The sequence below is a fragment of the Nomascus leucogenys genome, chromosome 23, assembly GCF_006542625.1.
Source record: "Nomascus leucogenys isolate Asia chromosome 23, Asia_NLE_v1, whole genome shotgun sequence".
Taxonomy (NCBI): Eukaryota; Metazoa; Chordata; class Mammalia; order Primates; family Hylobatidae; genus Nomascus; species Nomascus leucogenys.
In genome coordinates this window covers 21,910,762-21,930,126 of record NC_044403.1, presented here as the reverse complement: position 1 = coordinate 21,930,126, position 19,365 = coordinate 21,910,762, and the positions used below count along the sequence as shown (strand labels likewise).

The window sequence follows — 19,365 nt, the reverse complement described above, 5'->3', positions numbered from 1 at the left end:
GGGGTCGTTTTCACATTTATGAAAGGAAAAGTTTGCCAGATACAAATGTTCTTGAAGCTCATAGGGAAATGGTGTTCTCCGGTAAGCCCTGCCCTTCCTTTTGCCATCTGATAAGTAGATAACATTCTGGGTTCTAGTTTGATGCCTCTGAAAAACCAACATGGCAGCCCAGTGCAGGTTAAGCCCTTACATGGAGAAATGGTCTGGTTCACGTTTCACTGTTTTATGAGAAGTAGAATGTACCATTACAGTAAAAGAGAAGCAACAGAAACATGCGGTGAAAACTCCCGTGCTTGTGGATGGAGAACTGTCCACTTTGTTGGAGCTCTGCAGTAGGCTTCTGAGTGGAGTGCCTTCCGCCTAGAGTCAAGAGGGCCGCCATGATGTCACCCACCTTCATATGGGCAAAATGTCTTTATATCAAACTGTAAAAGACAACCAGGTCGTTTCTTAATTGCTGAAATTTATTAAAATGAACACACTAGAAAATCACATTCCCAATCTAGAGGAGTCCAATGGTATCATCAGCCTATTTGCAGTGAAAATGATTGTAAATCTATAGGGAGACATGGGAGGGGCTGCACACAAACTGCCTTTGTTCCTCCTGATTTACCGGCTTTTTTTCCCCTAGAGATATGGTCTCACTCTGTCACTCTATCGCCCAGACTGAGTGCAGTGGGTTGATCATGGCTCACTGCAGCCCCAAACCCCTGGGCTCAAGCAATTCTCCCACCTCAGCCTCCCAGCTAGCTGGGATTACAGGCATGCACCACCACACCTGGATAATTTTTAAATTTTTTGTAGAGATGAGGTCTCGTTATGTTGCCCAGGTTGGTCTCGAACTCCTGGACTTTCAAGCAAGTCTACCACCTCTGCCCCCGAAAGCACTGGGATGATAGGTATAAGCCACCACACCCAGCCCTAATTTACAGGCACTTTATGTGATAATATGTGATTTTGTCAGATGTTTTCCAGTTGGAAGAGATTATGGAAAATTAAAATGTATCTGCCATTTGATAGTAGGACAAATACTGAAATATGAAGCCACAGCTGAGTTCTGGCCTTAGTCCTTTTGGGGCTGCTCTGACAAACTGCCATAGACTGGGTAGTTGATACGCAATAGATACGGATTGCTCCATAGTTCTGGGGGCTGGGGAGATCAAGGCCCTGGCAGATGAGGCATCTGGTAAGGGTCCACTTTCTGGTTCATAGCACCTTCTTGTTGTGTCTTCGTTTGGTGGAAGGGTGAGGGGTCTCTCTCAGGCCTCTTTTAAAAGGGCACTAATCCCACTCACGGGTGGAGCCCCCAAGACCTAATCACCTTCCAAAGGTACCTTGGTAGTTAGGATTTCAACAGATGAATTTGGGGAGGACATGAAGATTCAGACCACAGCAGATCTCTATTTTCCCTTTATAGTGAAAGTGACTCAAGACAAGGAGATGCTTGCAAGGGAAAGAGACACTTTGCCACTTTTTACTGCTTTGCCCAGAAACTAGAATCACCCTCCATCAAATGCCTTAAAAATGAGCTAGATTATTCCCAGTCTGCAGTAGGACACTGATTTCTCAAGGTACTTACGATGCTCGCGTTGCTCGTCTCCTCCACACCCCCCACCTCAGCCCACCCCCTGGCAATACAGAATGCAGCCATGGCAAGGCGGGGTGGGCAATAGAAGTGGCTGGACAGCTTCTGTCGTTAGAATGGAGTTCAAACTCCAGGACTCTGATGTCATTTTTTTAAGAAGGAGGCCACTTGTCCTTTTCCAAAACACAATGAGTGACACACCACATTAATGTTGAAACACAGATAATACAGAGGAAAGGATACCATAAGGGATACTAAAGATTTAGGGCTGCTGTACACTTAATGGTAGTTCCTTGAACGATTAAGCTTCTAGAAAATGCCACATTTTTCTGCCAGTGTCTTCTGCTGTTCAAAGAGAACGCTGGAGTTCAGAAAAGATGATACACTGAGCAGGTGTACTTTGTTCTGGAAACTCCTAAGATTTTACAAACATATATCCATTAGCGCGTTTCTCTGAGACTAGAAATTGCATTGGGAAGTGTGTCATAGCATGGGCTTTGGGGTCATGCACAGCCAAGAATCCTGTGTGTCATTCATAAGCTGTGTCCTTCTGAGTAAACCATCAAACCCTGTCAGCCCCAGCTTCCTGATCTATAAAATAGGAATAGCAACAGCACCTGCCTCATAAGGCGGCGTAAGGGTCAGATGTAACCAGGCTTGTTGAAGCCACAGCACAGTACCTACAAATAGCACCCACTAAATACCGTTGTTATTTTTATTACTTTCTCTTCCCTCCCATTATCACTAATACAATAATCCTGTAAAGCAAGTGCTGTTATTCCCACTTCATAAGTGAGGCAACAGAACCTCAGGAAGATTAACAAACGTGTCCAGGTTGGCCCAGCTGAATTCCCCTCGTAAATATACGCCCAGAGAAGGGTATATGTCTTTCTCTGCAATGCGGATGTGTTGGCTGTAATATATTCCAGGCCTCAATTGGACAATCCCCTTTCAAATGTGCCAGGCTCAGGCCTCGCCCAAAGTAAAAAAGAAAGAACATTGTAGTGCAGGAGTCCAGAGTGCAAATCCTTGTGACCTCGGGCAAGTCATTTCATCCTCTCTGAGGATCAGAAATCATACAGGTAAAGTGCCGAGTTCATACTTGGCATTCAGTAATTGATCTTCCATCACCAGCCATTCTGACAAGTGCCTATAAAAAGTGGGCATTTCCAGAACCATGCAGTGAACACCTGGAAATTGGTGCTGCTTCTCCTCATCTGGAGGCCAGTTAACCTTTAACTCAACCTAGAAGGCACACATCTGTCCCCAGCTACCTCTCCAGGTTCTGCTGGACGGCAACCACACACCTCCATAGCACACATCCAGAAAGTCATAGAACAAGGGGAAGGTGTACTTCTTTTTTTTTTTTTTGAGACTGAGTCTCACTTTGTCACCCAGGCTGGAGGGCAGTGGTGCGATCTCGACTCCCTGCAACTTCCACCTCCTGGGTTCAGGCGATTCTCCTGCCTCAGTGTCCCGAGTAGCTGGGATTACAGGCACCTGCCACCATGCCTGGCTACGTTTTTGTATTTTTAGTAGAGACGGGGTTTCGCCACGTTGGTCAGGCTGGTCTCAAACTCCTGGCCTCAAATGATCCACCTGTCTCAGCTTCCCAAAGTGCTGGGATTACAGGCGTGAGCCACCACACCCGGCCATGTCTTCTCTTTTAATTTACTAACCCACAGCCGAAAGCCAAAGCCCAAAACCGTGCCTAGTCCATATTAAATCACTTAACACTTCATAAATACCCATTGCCTGACTGAATGTTCAAACATCAGTTCTGCAAGTGGAGAAAGTGATTTTTGCACTGGGTTCCTTTCTGCCATGATCCACTATATCAAAACATTTTTTTAAAGGCCTCCAAAATGTGATAGAATGAGAATATCTATTTCTTTTTAAAACCATGCTAGCCACAGTTCCCACAGTCAGAGTCACCAAGCCACATAGTTTTTCTTTTCCCACCGTTTTTCACTCCTCACTCCTTTTTGCTGTGTTTTAGCCTACCCCAGCCTTCTCATCTTTATCCATCCGTCTCCCGCCAACACCAGGATAACCTTTTCACTCCACTATCTTTTACCACACAGCTCTCTCTCTAACATCAGGACCCTCTTTCCACCCTTTTTGCCTTCCAGCCTGCATTTAACACACGTTCAGAGCCCATTCATTCACAGTTAGAACTTGCTTCCCGTCTTTCACATGGGCTCTGCCCAGGTTTAAGTTTGGGTCACGACCGTGGACTTCCGGGTCACTGTATCATCATCTGTGGAGGGAGGCTGTCGCCTGGATCATCTCTGAGGCCTCCAGTGGGTCAAAGGTCACACAACAGGACCTGCCTCCATCTCTCTGGGCCTTCGTTTCTTCCCTGTAAAACAAGGAAGTTAGACAATCAATCAGTCAGCCCAAGCTAGGCAGAAGCAGTTGCTGGATTCTTCTTTGATTCTTCTGGTTAGTGCCTCAACAAGAAACATTTTCAACAGTGTTTTCTTGCCCTTTTCCTCTGTAGACTGTAGACTGCTTTGGGATTACGTCTATCAGTTGCTTTCTGACAGCCGGTACGAAAACTTCATCCGATGGGAGGACAAAGAATCCAAAATATTCCGGATAGTGGATCCCAACGGACTGGCTCGACTGTGGGGAAACCATAAGGTAAAAGGGCAGCAGATACCCGCTCCGTAAACCCGTGTCGAGATGAAGTCTTTATCCCTGGGCTGGAGGATAATCGTCTGTCTTCCGCTTTTTACGTCTGCCCATACTTACTTAGTTTATTCCTTGCTGGGCAAGCAATTAGGCAGTTGCAAAGGGAAGGAAATAATTAAAGATGCATCTTGCCATTTGTTCCTGAGACCGGGTGCCCATTAACTCACATATCCCGGTTTGCTGGGCTGCATCATGAGTGACTTGTTTCCACTCCCCTTGACCTGATCCCGCCACCTCCACTGTTGTTAGGAACTGGGTAAAAGGGAAGTACAGCGAGACTCTCTGACTCACAGGGGACCTTTGGGAAGTGCCACTTCTTTTCTTCCCAGAAACTCGCATGTTCCCCAAAGCCCATTTCTTCATAGAAAATACTTATATTCTGACTGTAAAACATCCCCTTTATAAGCAAGCAATGCAAGAAGTTTGCCCCACAATTTTGCAAACTGGGAAGAGGGAATGGAATTGAATAAAGTCTTTTGCAGTAAGGAAGACTGCTCAAATGTGCAGTTGTAAAAAGTGGGTAACCGTGATCCAGGCCAGTCGATAGGTGGACCTGAAGCAAAGCCTGATGTTGCCACGGTGGCACAACCCCAATCCGCTGAGTGAGAAGGCAGGGAGGCCCAGCCAGGTGTGCCCAGACCTGCAGCCTTCTAAGAAGGCAGTGGGTAATGCAGACCATGACCAAATATGGCAAGGCCCCACTGACAGACACTTCCATGTGTGAGTCACTGAGAAAAATCCCTCTGCTACTCCCACTGTACCATTGCCTGGGGCCCAGAACCACTGTATTCTTGCTTCCACAACAGGAATTTAAACAAAAAAATTGGCTTCCTTAAAATGACAGACCAGAAACACAAGTTTGAGAAAAGGTCATTGCAACAAAAAAAAAAGAAATGCTGTGTGGGTCAGAAGGTGAAGGGTGACCCAGAGATAGGGGGAACCTGCAGGAAATTCCTCAGGCAGAGCAGAGAGCAGTCTTGGGAAAAGGAAATAAGGGAGGCTGCTGTGGGATCTGCTTTATTAGCTAGGGCTCCAGGACTTCGGACAAAGGGTGATTCACCTTAGGAGTAAACCTTGGTGACAGTGAATACAAAAAGCTAAAGGGTGGGGACAGATGTGCCTGGAAGGCAGCCGATTAGCAGGTAGCTTCCCAAACTGGCAGGGCCACAGGCAGCAGCTGAAGAGCTTTTATTTTAATAGCTCCCGCAGTGCCTTTTCTGAGGTTCATTTCATTGTGTCTTTGTGCTTTTTTTCTCCCTTCCTCCTTTGAACAAACAGAACAGAACAAACATGACCTATGAGAAAATGTCCAGAGCCCTGCGCCACTACTACAAACTAAACATTATCAGGAAGGAGCCAGGACAAAGGCTTTTGTTCAGGTAGCACTTCCTTTTTCTCCTTTCCTTCTTTTGGGAGGATGCTGTTTTCTTTAAATAACGGGGAGTGGGGGGAGACTGTTAAGATCTCTACCTGCCTGTCGGATACCCAAAGCCAATCATTGCTACAAACTGAATACCAGCTACTGGTTTGTTAGGATTTAAGGAAAAACTTTTTTAACTTATGTCTGTCCTGTAACAAAGCCAAAACTAAATGAACAGAATCTGACTCAAATTTAAAACAACGCAGTGACCAAATAATAGTATGTGGCATTAAAGTCCGGTGTAGTTAAAAGCACAAAGTCAATGGCAAAACAAGGAATTAAACCTAGACTTCCAGGTTACCATCCTTGTAAGGCAAGTTTCTGAACCAGTATTTGTCAAAATGCAGGTAATGACCCACAGTGAGTCATGAAATAGATTGAATGGGTCCATCACCGCTTTTTTTTTTTAATGAAATAAGGATAGGATAGGATAGAGTTGAAAATGCCAGACTGCATCACATGTAGCAGGAATGACAGTTGATTCAGAAAATGTTGTTCGAGGTGTGTATGTACGTGATGAGTCATGATGTAAAATGTATTTCTTATAATGCATCGTAGTCAGAATAAGTCTGCAAGCTGCTGCACTAGAATTTTTCTTTCCAGAATTCCTCATAGATAATGAGTTCCAACCAGTTGGCCTGCCACCATATAGATTGTGATTCCAAGTACTATGCAAGAGAGGAGAAAGAATTAGAAGAAGAAGGAGGGATCTGAAGGACCAATCAGGAGATGTAGAAGTAGACCTCTGGTGCTGGTAGTAGTCATTAGTGGGGCCAACTGCAGGTTGGTAGAAGTGAGATCAACAAACACAACCTTGGGTGATGGGTTTTGACAGGTGGGACAGAAGAGAGTGGCAGATGGGGCTAGAGATGTAGCTTGTGAATTATCTATATACAGGTAGGAAGTGATACCATGTATGAACAGAGGAGCTCACTGATATGATTAATGTATTGGAAAGAGGAGAGAACCTGGTCTTCAGCATGGGGATGGAATGGTAACTTAGGAATAGTAAAAGCAACTAAGATCTTCAAAAGAAATGGGAAAGGCTATTCAAGAAAGGGAAACAGAATAGAAGGAATAAAAAAAGAACCCTCTGTTCTCTGGCTCTACTGATGGCTTTTCTTCATCCTTCAACCTAAACGCAGTCCTTGGCTCCCTTTCTTCCCACTCTATACCTTTTTCGTGGATGAATTGATCCCGACACACAACTTCATTTATCACCTCAGTAGTTAGGCTCTTAAATCCCTATATCCAGCTCTAAAATCTCCCTGAAATTCCAAATTTGAATGTCCAAGAGTTTCCTGTAGGCTGTGTCCCCTTAAATATCGCATTTAAGTATTTCAGACATGACATCTTCAAAACAGACGCTCGTCTCAGATTAGAAATTCCACCCAGAGGCCGGGCGTGATGGCTCACGCCTGTAATCCCAGCACTTTGGGAGGCTGAGGTGGGCAGATCACGAGGTCAAGAGATCGAGACCATCCTGGCCAACATGGTGAAACCCCATCTCTACTAAAAATACAAAAATTAGCTGAGCATAGTGGCACGCACCTGTAGTCCCAGCTACTCGGGAGGCTGAGATAAGAGAAGTGCTTGAGATTGCAGCCAAGATGGCCGAATAGGAACAGCTCCAGTCTACAGCTCCCAGCATGAGGGCACAGAAGACGGGTGATTTCTGCATTTCCATCTGAGGTACCAGGTTCATCTCACTAGGGAGTGTCAGACAGTGGGTGCAGGACAGTGGGTGCAGTGCACTGTGCGCGAGCTGAAGCAGGGCAAGGCATTGCCTCACTCAGGAAGCACAAGGGGTCAGGGAGTTCCCTTTCCTAGTCAAAGGGGTGACAGACAGCACCTGGAAAGTCAGGTCACTCCCACCCTAATACTGCACTTTTCCAACGGGCTTAACAAATGGCACACCAGGAGATTACATCCTGCACCTGGCTCGGAGGGTCCTATGCCCATGGAGTCTTGCTGATTGCTAGCACAGCAGTCTGAGATCAAACTGCAAGGTGGCAGCAAGGCTGGGGGAGAGGCACCTGCCATTGCCCAGGCTTGCTTAGGTAAACAAAGCAGCCAGGAAGCTCAAACTGGGTGGAGGCCACCACAGCTCAAGGAGGCCTGCCTCTGTAGGCTCCACCTCTGGGGGCAAGGCACAGACAAACAAAAAGACAGCAGTAACCTCTGCAGACTTAAATGTCCCTGTCTGACTGACAGCTTTGAAGAGAGTAGTGGTTCTCCCAGCACGCAGCTGGAGATCTGAGAACAGGCAGACTGCCTCCTCAAGTGGGTCCCTGACCCCTGAGCAGCCCAACTGGGAGGCACCCCCCAGTAGGGGCAGACTGACACCTCACACGGCCGGGTACTCCTCTGAGACAAAACTTCCAGAGGAACGATCAGGCAGCAGCATTTGCGGTTCACGAAAATCCGCTGTTCTGCAGCCACTGCTATTCTGCAGCCACTGCTGCTAATACCCAGGCAAACAGCGTCTGGAGTGGACCTCTAGCAAACTCCAACAGACCTGCAGCTGAGGGTCCCTTCTGTTAGAGGGAAAACTAACAGAAAGGACATCCACACCAAAAACCCATCTGTACGTCACCATCATCAAAGACCAAAAGTAGATAAGACCACAAAGATGGGGAAAAAACAGAGCAGAAAAACTGGAAACTCTAAAAAGCAGAGTGCCTCTCCTCCTCCAAAGCAACGCAGTTCCTCACCAGCAATGGAACAAAGCTGGACGGAGAATGACTTTGACGAGTTGAGAGAAGAAGGCTTCAGATGATCAAACTACTACAAGCTACAGGAGGAAATTCAAACCAATGGCAAAGAAGTTAAAAACTTTGAAAAAAATTAGACAAATGTATAACTAGAATAACCAATGCAGAGAAGTGCTTAAAGGAGCTGATGGAGCTGAAACCCAAGGCTCGAGAACTATGTGAAGAATGCAGAAGCCTCAGGAGCCGATGCGATCAACTGGAAGAAAGGGTATCAGTGATGGAAGATGAAATGAAGTGAGAGGGGAAGTTTAGAGAAAAAAGAATAAAAAGAAACGAACAAAGTCTCCAAGAAATATGGGACTATGTGAAAAGACCAAATCTACATGTGATTGATTGGTGTACCTGAAAGTGACAGAGAGACTGGAACCAAGTTGGAAAACACCCTGCAGGATATTATCCAGGAGAACTTCCCCAATCTAGCAAGGCAGGCCAACATTCAGATTCAGGAAATACAGAGAATGCCACAAAGATACTCCTTGAGAAGAGCAACTCCAAGACACATAATTGTCAGATTCACCAAAGTTGAAATGAAGGAAAAAATGTTAAGGGCAGCCAGAGAGAAAGGTCAGGTTACCCACAAAGGGAAGCCCATCAGACTAACAGCAGATCTCTCAGCAGAAACTCTACAAGCCAGAAGAGAGTGGGGGCCAATATTCAACATTCTTAAAGAAAAGAATTTTCAACCTAGAATTTCATATCCAGCCAAACTAAGCTTCATAACTGAAGGAGAAATAAAATACTTTACAGACAAGCAAATGCTGAGAGATTTTGTCACCACCAGGCCTGCCCTAAAAGAGCTCCTGAAGGAAGCACTAAACATGGAAAGGAACAACTGGTACCAGCCACTGCAAAAAACATGCCAAATTGTAAAGACCATCAAGGCTAGGAAGAAACTGCATCAACTAACGAGCAAAATAACCAGCTAACATCATAATGACAAGATCAAATTCACACATAACTATATTAACTTTAAATGTAAATGGGCTAAATGCTCCAATTAAAAGACACAGACTGGCAAATTGGATAAAGAGTCAAGACCCATCAGTGTGCTGTATTCAGGAAATCCATCTCACATGCAGAGACACACATAGGCTCAAAATAAAGGGATGGAGGAAGATCTACCAAGCAAATGGAAAACAAAAAAAGGCAGGGGTTGCAATCCTAGTCTCTGATAAAACAGACTTTAAACCAACAAAGATCAAAAGAGACAAAGAAGGCCATTACATAATGGTAAAGGGATCAATTCAACAAGAAGAGCTAACTATCCTAAATATATATGCACCCAATACAGGAGGACCCAGATTCATAAAGCAAGTCCTGAGTGACCTACAAAGAGACTTAGACTCCCACACAATAATAATGGGAGACTAACACCCACTGTCAACATTAGACAGATCAACAAGACAGAATGTCAACAAGGATACCCAGGAATTGAACTCAGCTCTGCACCAAGCAGACCTAATAGACATCTACAGAGCTCTCCACCCCAAATCAACAGAATATACATTTTTTTCAGCACCACACCACACCTATTCCAAAATTGACCACATAGTTGGAAGTAAAGCACTCCTCAGCAAATGTAAAAGAACAGAAATTATAACAAACTGTCTCTCAGACCACAGTGCAATCAAACTAGAACTCAGGATTAAGAAACTCACTCAAAACCACTCAACTACATGGAAACTGAACAACCTGCTCCTGAATGACTACTGGGTACATAACAAAATGAAGGCAGAAATAAAGATGTTCTTTAATAAAGATGTTCTTTGAAACCAATGAGAACAAAGACACAACATACCAGAATCTCTGGGACACATTCAAAGCAGTGTGTAGAGGCAAATTTATAGCACTAAATGCCCACAAGAGAAAGCAGGAAAGATCCAAAACTGACACCCTAACATCACAATTAAAAGAACTAGAAAAGCAAGAGCAAACACATTCAAAAGCTAGCAAAAGGCAAGAAATAACTAAAATCAGAGCAGAACTGAAGGAAATAGAGACACAAAAAACCCTTCAAAAAATTAATGAATCTAGGAACTGGTTTTTTTGAAAAGATCAACAAAATAGATAGATAGACCACTAGAAAGACTAATAAAGAAGAAAAGAGAGAAGAATCAAATAGATGCAATAAAAAATGATAAAGGGGATATCACCACTGATCCCACAGAAATACAAACTACCGTCAGAGAATACTACAAACACCTCTACGCAAATAAACTAGAAAATCTAGAAGAAATGGATAAATTCCTCGACACATACACCCTCCCAAGACTAAACCAGGAAGAAGTTGAATCTCTGAATAGACCAATAACAGGCTCTGAAATTGTGGCAATAATCAATAGCTTACCAATGAAAAAGAGTCCCGGACCAGATGGATTCACAGCCGAATTCTACCAGAAGTACAAGGAGGAGCTGGTATCATTCCTTCTGAAACTATTCCAGTCAATAGAAAAAGAGGGAATCCTCCCTAACTCATTTTATGAGGCCAGCATCATCCTGATCCCAAAGCCTGGCAGAGACACAACCAAAAAACAGAATTTTAGACCAATATCCTTGATGAACATTGATGCAAAAATCCTCAGTAAAATACTGGCAAACAGAATCCAGCAGCACATCAAAAAGCTTATCCACCATGATCAAATGGGCTTCATCCCTGGGATGCAAGGCTGGTTCAACATATGCAAATCAATAAACATAATCCAGCATATAAACAGAACCAAAGACAAAAACCACATGATTATCTCAATAGATGCAGAAAAGGCCTTTGACAAAATTCAACAACCCTTCATGCTAAAAACTCTCAATAAATTAGGTATTGATGGGACGTATCTCAAAATAATAAGAGCTATCTGTGACAAACCCACAGCCAATATCATACTGAATGGGCAAAAACTGGAAGCATTCCCTTTGAAAACTGGCACAAGACAGGGATGCCCTCTCTCACCACTCCTATTCAACATAGTGGTGGAAGTTCTGGCCAGGGCAATTAGGCACAAGAAGGAAATAAAGGGTATTCAGTTAGGAAAAGAGGAAGTCAAATTGTCCCTGTATGCAGATGACATGATTGTATATCTAGAAAACCCCATTGTCTCAGCCCAAAATCTCCTTAAGCTGATAAGCAACTTCAGCAAAGTCTCAGGATACAAAATCAATGTACAAAAGTCACAAGCATTCTTATACACCAATAGCAGACAAACAGAGAGCCAAACCATGAGTCAACTCCCATTCACAATTGCTTCAAAGAGAATAAAATACCTAGGAATCCAACTTACAAGGGATGTGAAGGACCTCTTCAAGGAGAACTACAAAACCACTGCTCAATGAAATAAAAGAGGATACAAACAAATGGAAGAACATTCTATGCTCATGGGTAGGAAGAATCAATATCATGAATATGGCCATACTGCCCAAGGTAATTTATAGATTCAATGCCATCCCCATCAAGCTACCAATGACTTTCTTCACAGAATTGGAAAAAACTACTTTAAAGTTCATATGGAACCAAAAAAGAGCTTGCATTGCCAAGTCAATCCTAAGCCAAAAGAACAAAGCTGGAGGCATCATGCTACCTGACTTCAAACTATACTACAAGGCTACAGTAACCAAAACAGCATGGTGCTGGTACCACAACAGAGAGATAGATAAATGGAACAGAACAGAGCCCTCAGAAATAATGCCACATATCTACAACTATCTGATCTTTGACAAACCTGACAAAAACAAGCAATGGAGAAAGGATTTCCTATTTAATAAATGGTGCTGGGAAAACTGGCTAGCCATATGTAGAAAGCTGAAACTGGATCCCTTCCTTACACCTTATACAAAAATTAATTCAAGATGGATTAAAGACTTACATGTTAGACCTAAAACCATAAAAACCCTAGAAGAAAACCTAGGGAATACCATTCAGGACATAGGCATGGGCAAGGACTTCATGTCTAAAACACCAAAAGCAATGGCAACAAAAGCCAAAATTGACAAATGGGATCTAATTAAACTAAAGAGCTTCTGCACAGCAAAAGAAGCTACCATCAGAGTGAACAGGCAACCTACAGAATGGGAGAAAATTTTTGCAACCTACTCATCTGACAAAGGGCTAATATCCAGAATCTACAATGAACTCAAATTTACAAGAAAAAAACAACCCCATCAAAAAGTGGGCGAAGGATATGAACAGACACTTCTCAAAAGAAGACATTTATGCAGCCAAAAAACACATGAAAAAATGCTCATCATCACTAGCCATCAGAGAAATGCAAATCAAAACCACAATGAGATACCATCTCACACCAGTTAAAATGGTGATCATTAAAAAGTCAGGAAACAACAGGTGCTGGAGAGGATGTGGAGAAATAGAAACACTTTTACACTGTTGGTGGGACTGTAAACTAGTTCAACCATTGTGGAAGTCAGTGTGGCGATTCCTCAGGGATCTAGAACTAGAAATACCATTTGACCCAGCCATCCCATTACTGGGTATATACCCAAAGGACCATAAATCATGCTGCTATAAAGACACATGCACACGTATGTTTATTGCGGCACTATTCACAATAGCAAAGACTTGGAACCAACCCAAAGGTCCAACAACAATAGACTGGATTAAGAAAATGTGGCACATATACACCATGGAATACTATGCAGCCATAAAAAATGATGAGTTCATGTCCTTTTTAGGGACATGGATGAAACTGGAAATCATCATTCTCAGCAAACTGTCTCAAGGACAAAAAAACAAACACTGCATGTTCTCACTCATAGGTGGGAATTGAACAGTGAGAACTCATGGACACAGGAAGGGGAACATCACACTCCGGGGACTGTTGTGGGGTGGGGCGAGGGGGGAGGGATAGCATTAGGAGATACACCTAATGCTAAATGTCGAGTTAATGGGTGCAGCACACCAACATGGCACATGTATACATATGTAACCTGCACATTGTGCACATGTACGCTAAAACTTAAAGTATAATAATAATAATAAAATAAAATAAAAAGAGAAGTGCTTGAACCTGGGAGGCAGAGGTTGCAGTGAGCCGAGATCATGCTACTGCACTCCAGCCTGGTGACAAAGCGAGACTCCATCTCAAGAAAAAAAAAAAAATTCCACCCAGAATTATTGAATTCTTTACTCATCAGGGGCATCACTGCTGTTTGAAGCGACCAACTTTGAAACTAGAGTTCCCTTTGACTCTTCCTGTATCCCAGTCATTGTGCTAGATGGACCATTGGCTCTTCAGCACCATTCCCACTCTATTCTGTGTTGCAGGGGCTAGAAGCCTGGGAACTACATTTCCCAGAAGGGAATGTTGCCAGAAGGTCCCAGGTTGGAGTCTTTCAATGACAAGCAGTTTCATGAGATCTGGGAGACGAGAAAAAAGCAAAGGTTTCCCTGGCAGTGGAAGCTGATGTCTGGACTTCATGATTCACATCAGGTTTCACTCAACAATGTCTTTGTCTCTGGTCCACTCTACTGCCTCCTGAAACCATAATACAAACAGCCAGCTGCCCTACAACACTAATACAGTTCCCTATGCCAGAAATGTATATGACTAACTTTTGCCTTTTTAATACCTACACCCTCAAGGCTCAACCTCAAGTCTATTGCCCTGAATGAGGCCTTCTTCAGCTGCTCCAACACACATAGCTATCGTCTTCCATCATCACTTGGGTTCCCTTGGGCCCTTAACTACACTACAATTGCTTTTTCTTTTCTTTTTTTTGAGACAGAGTCTTGCTCTGTCACACAGGCTACAGTGCAGTGGCACAATCTTGACTCACTGGAACCTCCACCTCCTGAATTTAAGCAATTCTCATAATTATCATGCCTCAGCCTCCCTAGTAGCTGGAATTACAGGTGCCTGCCACCACACCTGGCTAATTTTTGTATTTTTAGTGGAGACAGGGTTTCGCCATATTGGCCACTCTTGTCTCAAACTCCTGGCTTCAAGTGATCTGCCCACCTTGGCCTCCCAAAGTGCTTGAATTACAGATGTGAACCACTGTGCCTGGCTAGTTTGTTTTTCTAGAGACAGGGTCTCACTCTGATGCCCAGGCTGGAGTGCAGCGGTGTGGTCATAGTGCACTGAAGCCTCAGACTCTGGGCTCAAGCAATCCTCCTGCCTCAGCCTCCGGAGTAGTCAGAGCGACTACAGGATTTATATTTTTAATACAGGTTGAGTATCCCTTATCTGGAATGCTTGGGACCAGAAGTGTTTCCCATGTTTGGATTAGGGATGCTCAGCCTGTAGTTATATGTGTGAAGCCCTTCTCCCCAACAACTAGAATATAAGCTCCTAGAAGGTAGAGGATTCTATTTTTTATCATTCTATATTAAACCTTTCAATTAATGCTTATTGACAGCCTGGTGTGGAATATCAGAAGCTTAATATGGGAAAGTTGTCAAAAAAAGAAAGGGGTGGTTTGGGGGGCCAAGCACAGGACATCTGTGGAGTTGGCTTAGAGGAGCTCCTTATTGACTTTGGAGGTGGAGGGAGAAATTTTAGTTAGGGGATAAAAGAGGAGACAGACTTGCAGATGCTACAGATCATACTGCTGGAGAAGTTTGCCAGTAATGAGCAGGAAAAGCAGTAGTAGCCAGAAGATTGATAGGCTTCCAATAAAAGATTTTCAGTAAGAGAAAGGAACAGTGCTATTAGAGAGAGATTAGTCCATTTTGAGGAAATGAATGTTAGAAGCCAGACTTGCCACAAAATGAAGGTTTCTTGGTATAAGACCTAGTATGTAATCAAGTGAGGTGTTGAACTGTAGGTACTCCATACAAGATGTTTGAGTGTTGAAGAAGATGGATGTTTAAGTGTTGAAATCATGGACTAGTGCCATTAAGCAGCTCTTTGGTGAGGAGACAGAACACAAAGAATGAGTAGGACTCAACTCGTGAGAAGAGTCAGGATGGCTCCAGATAAGGGAAAAGCTAAGGATACATAGGAGAACAGGCGCCATGATTTATACAAGAGCCAAGACCGCTAGAATGCATTGGGTTCATACTGGTGAGCAGTGGAAAATAAGAGCTTCCTAGGTAAAGATGGTAGGAGGACCCGAAGAGCAGAGCAAAGGATGTACCCTTGACTTGATGAGTGTTCATTTTAGGCTTTTGCACGTGGAGGAATGAGAGAAAATGTAAGTTCTAAGATAGTGGCGCAGGGCAGAGTATATGGGGAGAGAAAGGTATGCAGGCACAGAAGGGGACTGGAAAGAGTGCTCCTACAGTGCAGGTGGAACATCTGCAACCAGGCTGCCTTCCTGAGTCATGTAAATCATGGTCGAAACATGTCACTGATGTCACTTCTAGTTTAACCCATTGAACAGAAAGATGAGGCTTGCTGTACACCCCAGTTGCAAAGGCAGATAAACTAAAGAGGGTTCATTGCTGACATTTTGAGTGAATCAGTGATAACATTGTAAAAGATTCTTTTTTTTTTTTTTTTTGCCTTTCTAATTTTCCAAAAGCTCCCACTAAGTTGTCCTATTGTCAGCATTTTTCACTTAACATTTAACTATATCCTTTGAAATTTAAGTTTTGAATACCATTTCCTGGGCTCACAGTCTGGAATGGAAGTGGATATACAGCTCTCGTGAGTCTGTAAAATCTAATTCTGTAAAAGAAAGAAACATATATACATGGTCCGGACCAAGGCTTTCTCATATGGTCATGCAGTAATGCACCACACGATCCCAAAGGGTGCTCACTGCGTCACAGACATCCTAGACTTTTTTTTTTTTAATAATAGGATTTCACTTTGTCACCCAAGTTAGAGTACAGTGGCATGATCATAGCTGACTGCAGCCTTAACCTCCTGGGCTTAAGGGATTCTCTCACCTCAGCCTCCCAAGTAGCTAGGACTATAGGTGCACACCACCATACCCAGATTTTTTTTTTCATTGGTAGAGGTGGGGTCTCGCTATGTTGCCCAAGCTGGTCTCAAAACTCCTAGGTTCAGGTTATCTTCCCAACTTGGCCTCCCAAAGCACTAGGATTATAGGCATGAGCTACCATGCCTGGCCCTAGTCTTTTTAAATAATCATTTTGCCACTTTTTAGACAGTCAGAGAAAGGAGTACCTTTTCCTAATTTGCACTAAGTTAGCATTAATCCCGGGGTTCAGTAGCTCTCCAGCTGTATAAGATGATGGAGCCTTTCTTTATATACAGGCTAGAGTTCAGAGTGAAGACAGCTTTAGGAAAATGGAATCTCTTAACTCCTCCACTTTTTCTTCCAAAGGTTTATGAAAACCCCAGATGAAATCATGAGTGGCCGAACAGACCGTCTGGAGCACCTAGAGTCCCAGGAGCTGGATGAACAAATATACCAAGAAGATGAATGCTGAAGGAACCAACAGTCCACCTCAGCAGGCCAGCAGCCCAGGGAACCCCTGCCCACCAGGATTGCTGGAGGTGTGACGGAGCAGGCGGGCTGAGTGGAAAAGGAAGTGACCCAGAAATGACAGGGACACTTCTCTTGCAGACCAAGAGGGACCCTGGAGCACCTTAGACAAACTACCCAGCACAGGCGGGGCTGGAATTCTGGCGGAGGGCGTGAGCCTGGGACTCGCTTGTCACATTTCCTTCTGATTTGGAATCTCTCCATCTGTAATTCCTCACCCTCACCCTTCCACCGTTGTTAGTTTCATGGCGTTTTTGTTTTTGTTTTAAGAACATGCAGTTTGACTCTTCATCGTTCATCTAGGGGAAGACATCTGATGTTGTTTTCCTATGGAAATATATATCTATTATATATATATTTTTTGCAAATCTCACAAAGTGCGGCAAGCCCAGCTGGTCAGGAAAGAGAATACTTGCAGAGGGGTTCAGGTTCCTCTTTTTCCTGCCACATGGATCAGGTTTGTTCCTGTTATTGTTGGGTCTTGGCTGAAAAAAAAAAATGCTTTTAAAAAAGATAAAATGAAAAGGAGAGCTCTCTTTTTCTCTCTCTTGCTCTGTTCTTCCCTTGGTCCCCTCTGTCCTCCCTCCCTGCCTGCTATTGAGAGTCAGATGCCTTCTAACAGCATTCAGCCTCTTGGAGTCTTGGGGATTGTTGGCACCTAAACAGAATCAGTGACCTGGGTGCTTTGTGGCCAGCAGCACAGAATCAAACCCACATCCCAGCACTGGGCCACCCATGTGAGGGAGGCCAAAATCATCACAGATGCTGCTGTGCTGCAGACAGATACATGCTAGTCCAGAGAGCCGCCCGAGATGGCTGTGAGAACCATGCGTCTAAGACGTAAGATAAGGATGGAAGGCTGTCCAAGTTACTTGGAAGGCCTCGGCAGCTTGGGATTAGCTTGGGAGCGCTGCAAAGTGGAAAATATGAAAAGATCACGCAGGCCCAGCAGTCCAGAAACTGGGCAAAAATATTCTGCAGTGGGGATTTGTTTTTCCAAAGCAGGTAACAGAGGCTACTGAGAAAGAAAAACTCTCTGCTCCATTCCAAAGGCCATCTTGTGGTCAGTTTCATGCCCTCACCTGATTTTTTTTTTTTTTTTTTTCAATTCCTAGCCTTTTTTAAAGTTTCCTGGTCTCCACTGGACACACAGAGCATTGGAGACGGAGGATCCCAGAGGGCAGTCTCAGTTGCAATCAGTGTTTGCCCAGCCTGGGCAGACAGGAAATTCCTCGGATACATTATTTTTTCTTTCTTTCATAGCTGTGTCTCAGAAAGGACCCATTTATGGCTCTTTTTCACCTCAAAATAAGATCGATGGTATCTTGTAAAATGAGGGTAGTGCCACTTCTTAGTATTTTTGATGATAACAGATATTTTTAGAAAGCTGTTTTAGATTTTTTTTTTTTCCTTTTTTAGCCATCTAAATTGACTCTTCCAACATAGGTCTCAGAAATCCAATATTTGGAGTACAATTTCTTTTAATCCAGATTAGACCTGCCTTACAAAGCACCCCTTCCTTGTTCCCCTGTGTTTCCTCCACTCAGTTGGGGGAGAAACTCACAGCTCCTCCGGGATACATATCTGCCCTCAGCAGCAGCTCCCAGGTGAAGTTACCAGACCCCGGGCTTCTCCCCAGCCTTTTCTGAGTTGAGTCAGACATGTAGAGTTTGGGTCACACAGGCAAGAGGAATTTTCCCTCGGCCTTACTGACAAGGACACCAACCTAGGGTGCAAACAGATGGACTATGGTTCAAGGACACTGGAATTGAAGAGCTGATCAAGGCTCTCTTCAGCCTTGCTCTGTCCCTGCCTCTTATCAGAGCACAGGTAGACACACGGGCATAGCTAGCCCACTCCTACTGTCACAGGCGCCCCACCATTCGGCCTTCCGGAAGGTCAGGGACCTTCTACGTGAGGCGAGTGGGTCTCAGTCTGCTTGAATGGTGATGAGATTCTGCCGGATCTCAGCACACTGCAGGTGTCTTTTGAGAGCATTCAGTAGGACATGGTGATCCCTATTTCAGCCTCCAAGATGACTGGTATTCTCTCAAATGCAGAGATGAAGCCAAATACCTGATGTATTGTGAAAGCCACTGATTTGACGAATGGAGAGAAAGGGATTTTTACTGCATCCGTCTGTCTGAATACGAAATCAGAGACCAGGGCATGATGTTGCTAGGATTGGCCTCTTCACCCAAATGCAAGAACTCAGTCTCTTACTATTCACAGAATCTTAACAGTTGAATTATGGAGGGAAATTCCCTTTTGCCCCAAGCGTTTCTATATTTAAAGCAATATCCCAGGAGAATATGTTAGACTTAGGATGACACCTTCAGCCACTTGAAGAAGAAATAGAAGGCACTCATTCCAATATAGTCTTTATTTCCCATCCAGATACAGGTTGAGCATCCCTAATCTGAACAGTTAAAACCCCCAAATGCCCCAAAATCCAAAACTTCGTGAATGCTGTGACACCAGGAGTG

General features: G+C 44.0%; 1 protein-coding gene across 1 annotated transcript in view; it reads left to right on the top strand.

Moving 5' to 3' along the window:
• The window catches only part of ETV6 (ETS variant transcription factor 6), a 253,212-nt gene extending 235,803 nt beyond the window's left edge, over nt 1-17,409 (top strand). Inside the window, exons 6-8 of the mRNA XM_012502492.2 lie at nt 4,089-4,231; nt 5,561-5,661; nt 16,718-17,409. Of these exons, the coding sequence (XP_012357946.1) occupies nt 4,089-4,231; nt 5,561-5,661; nt 16,718-16,823 (350 nt within the window). The 3' untranslated portion in view covers nt 16,824-17,409. The remainder of the gene's footprint in view (nt 1-4,088; nt 4,232-5,560; nt 5,662-16,717) is intronic.
• The last annotated feature ends 1,956 nt before the right edge of the window (nt 17,410-19,365 follow it).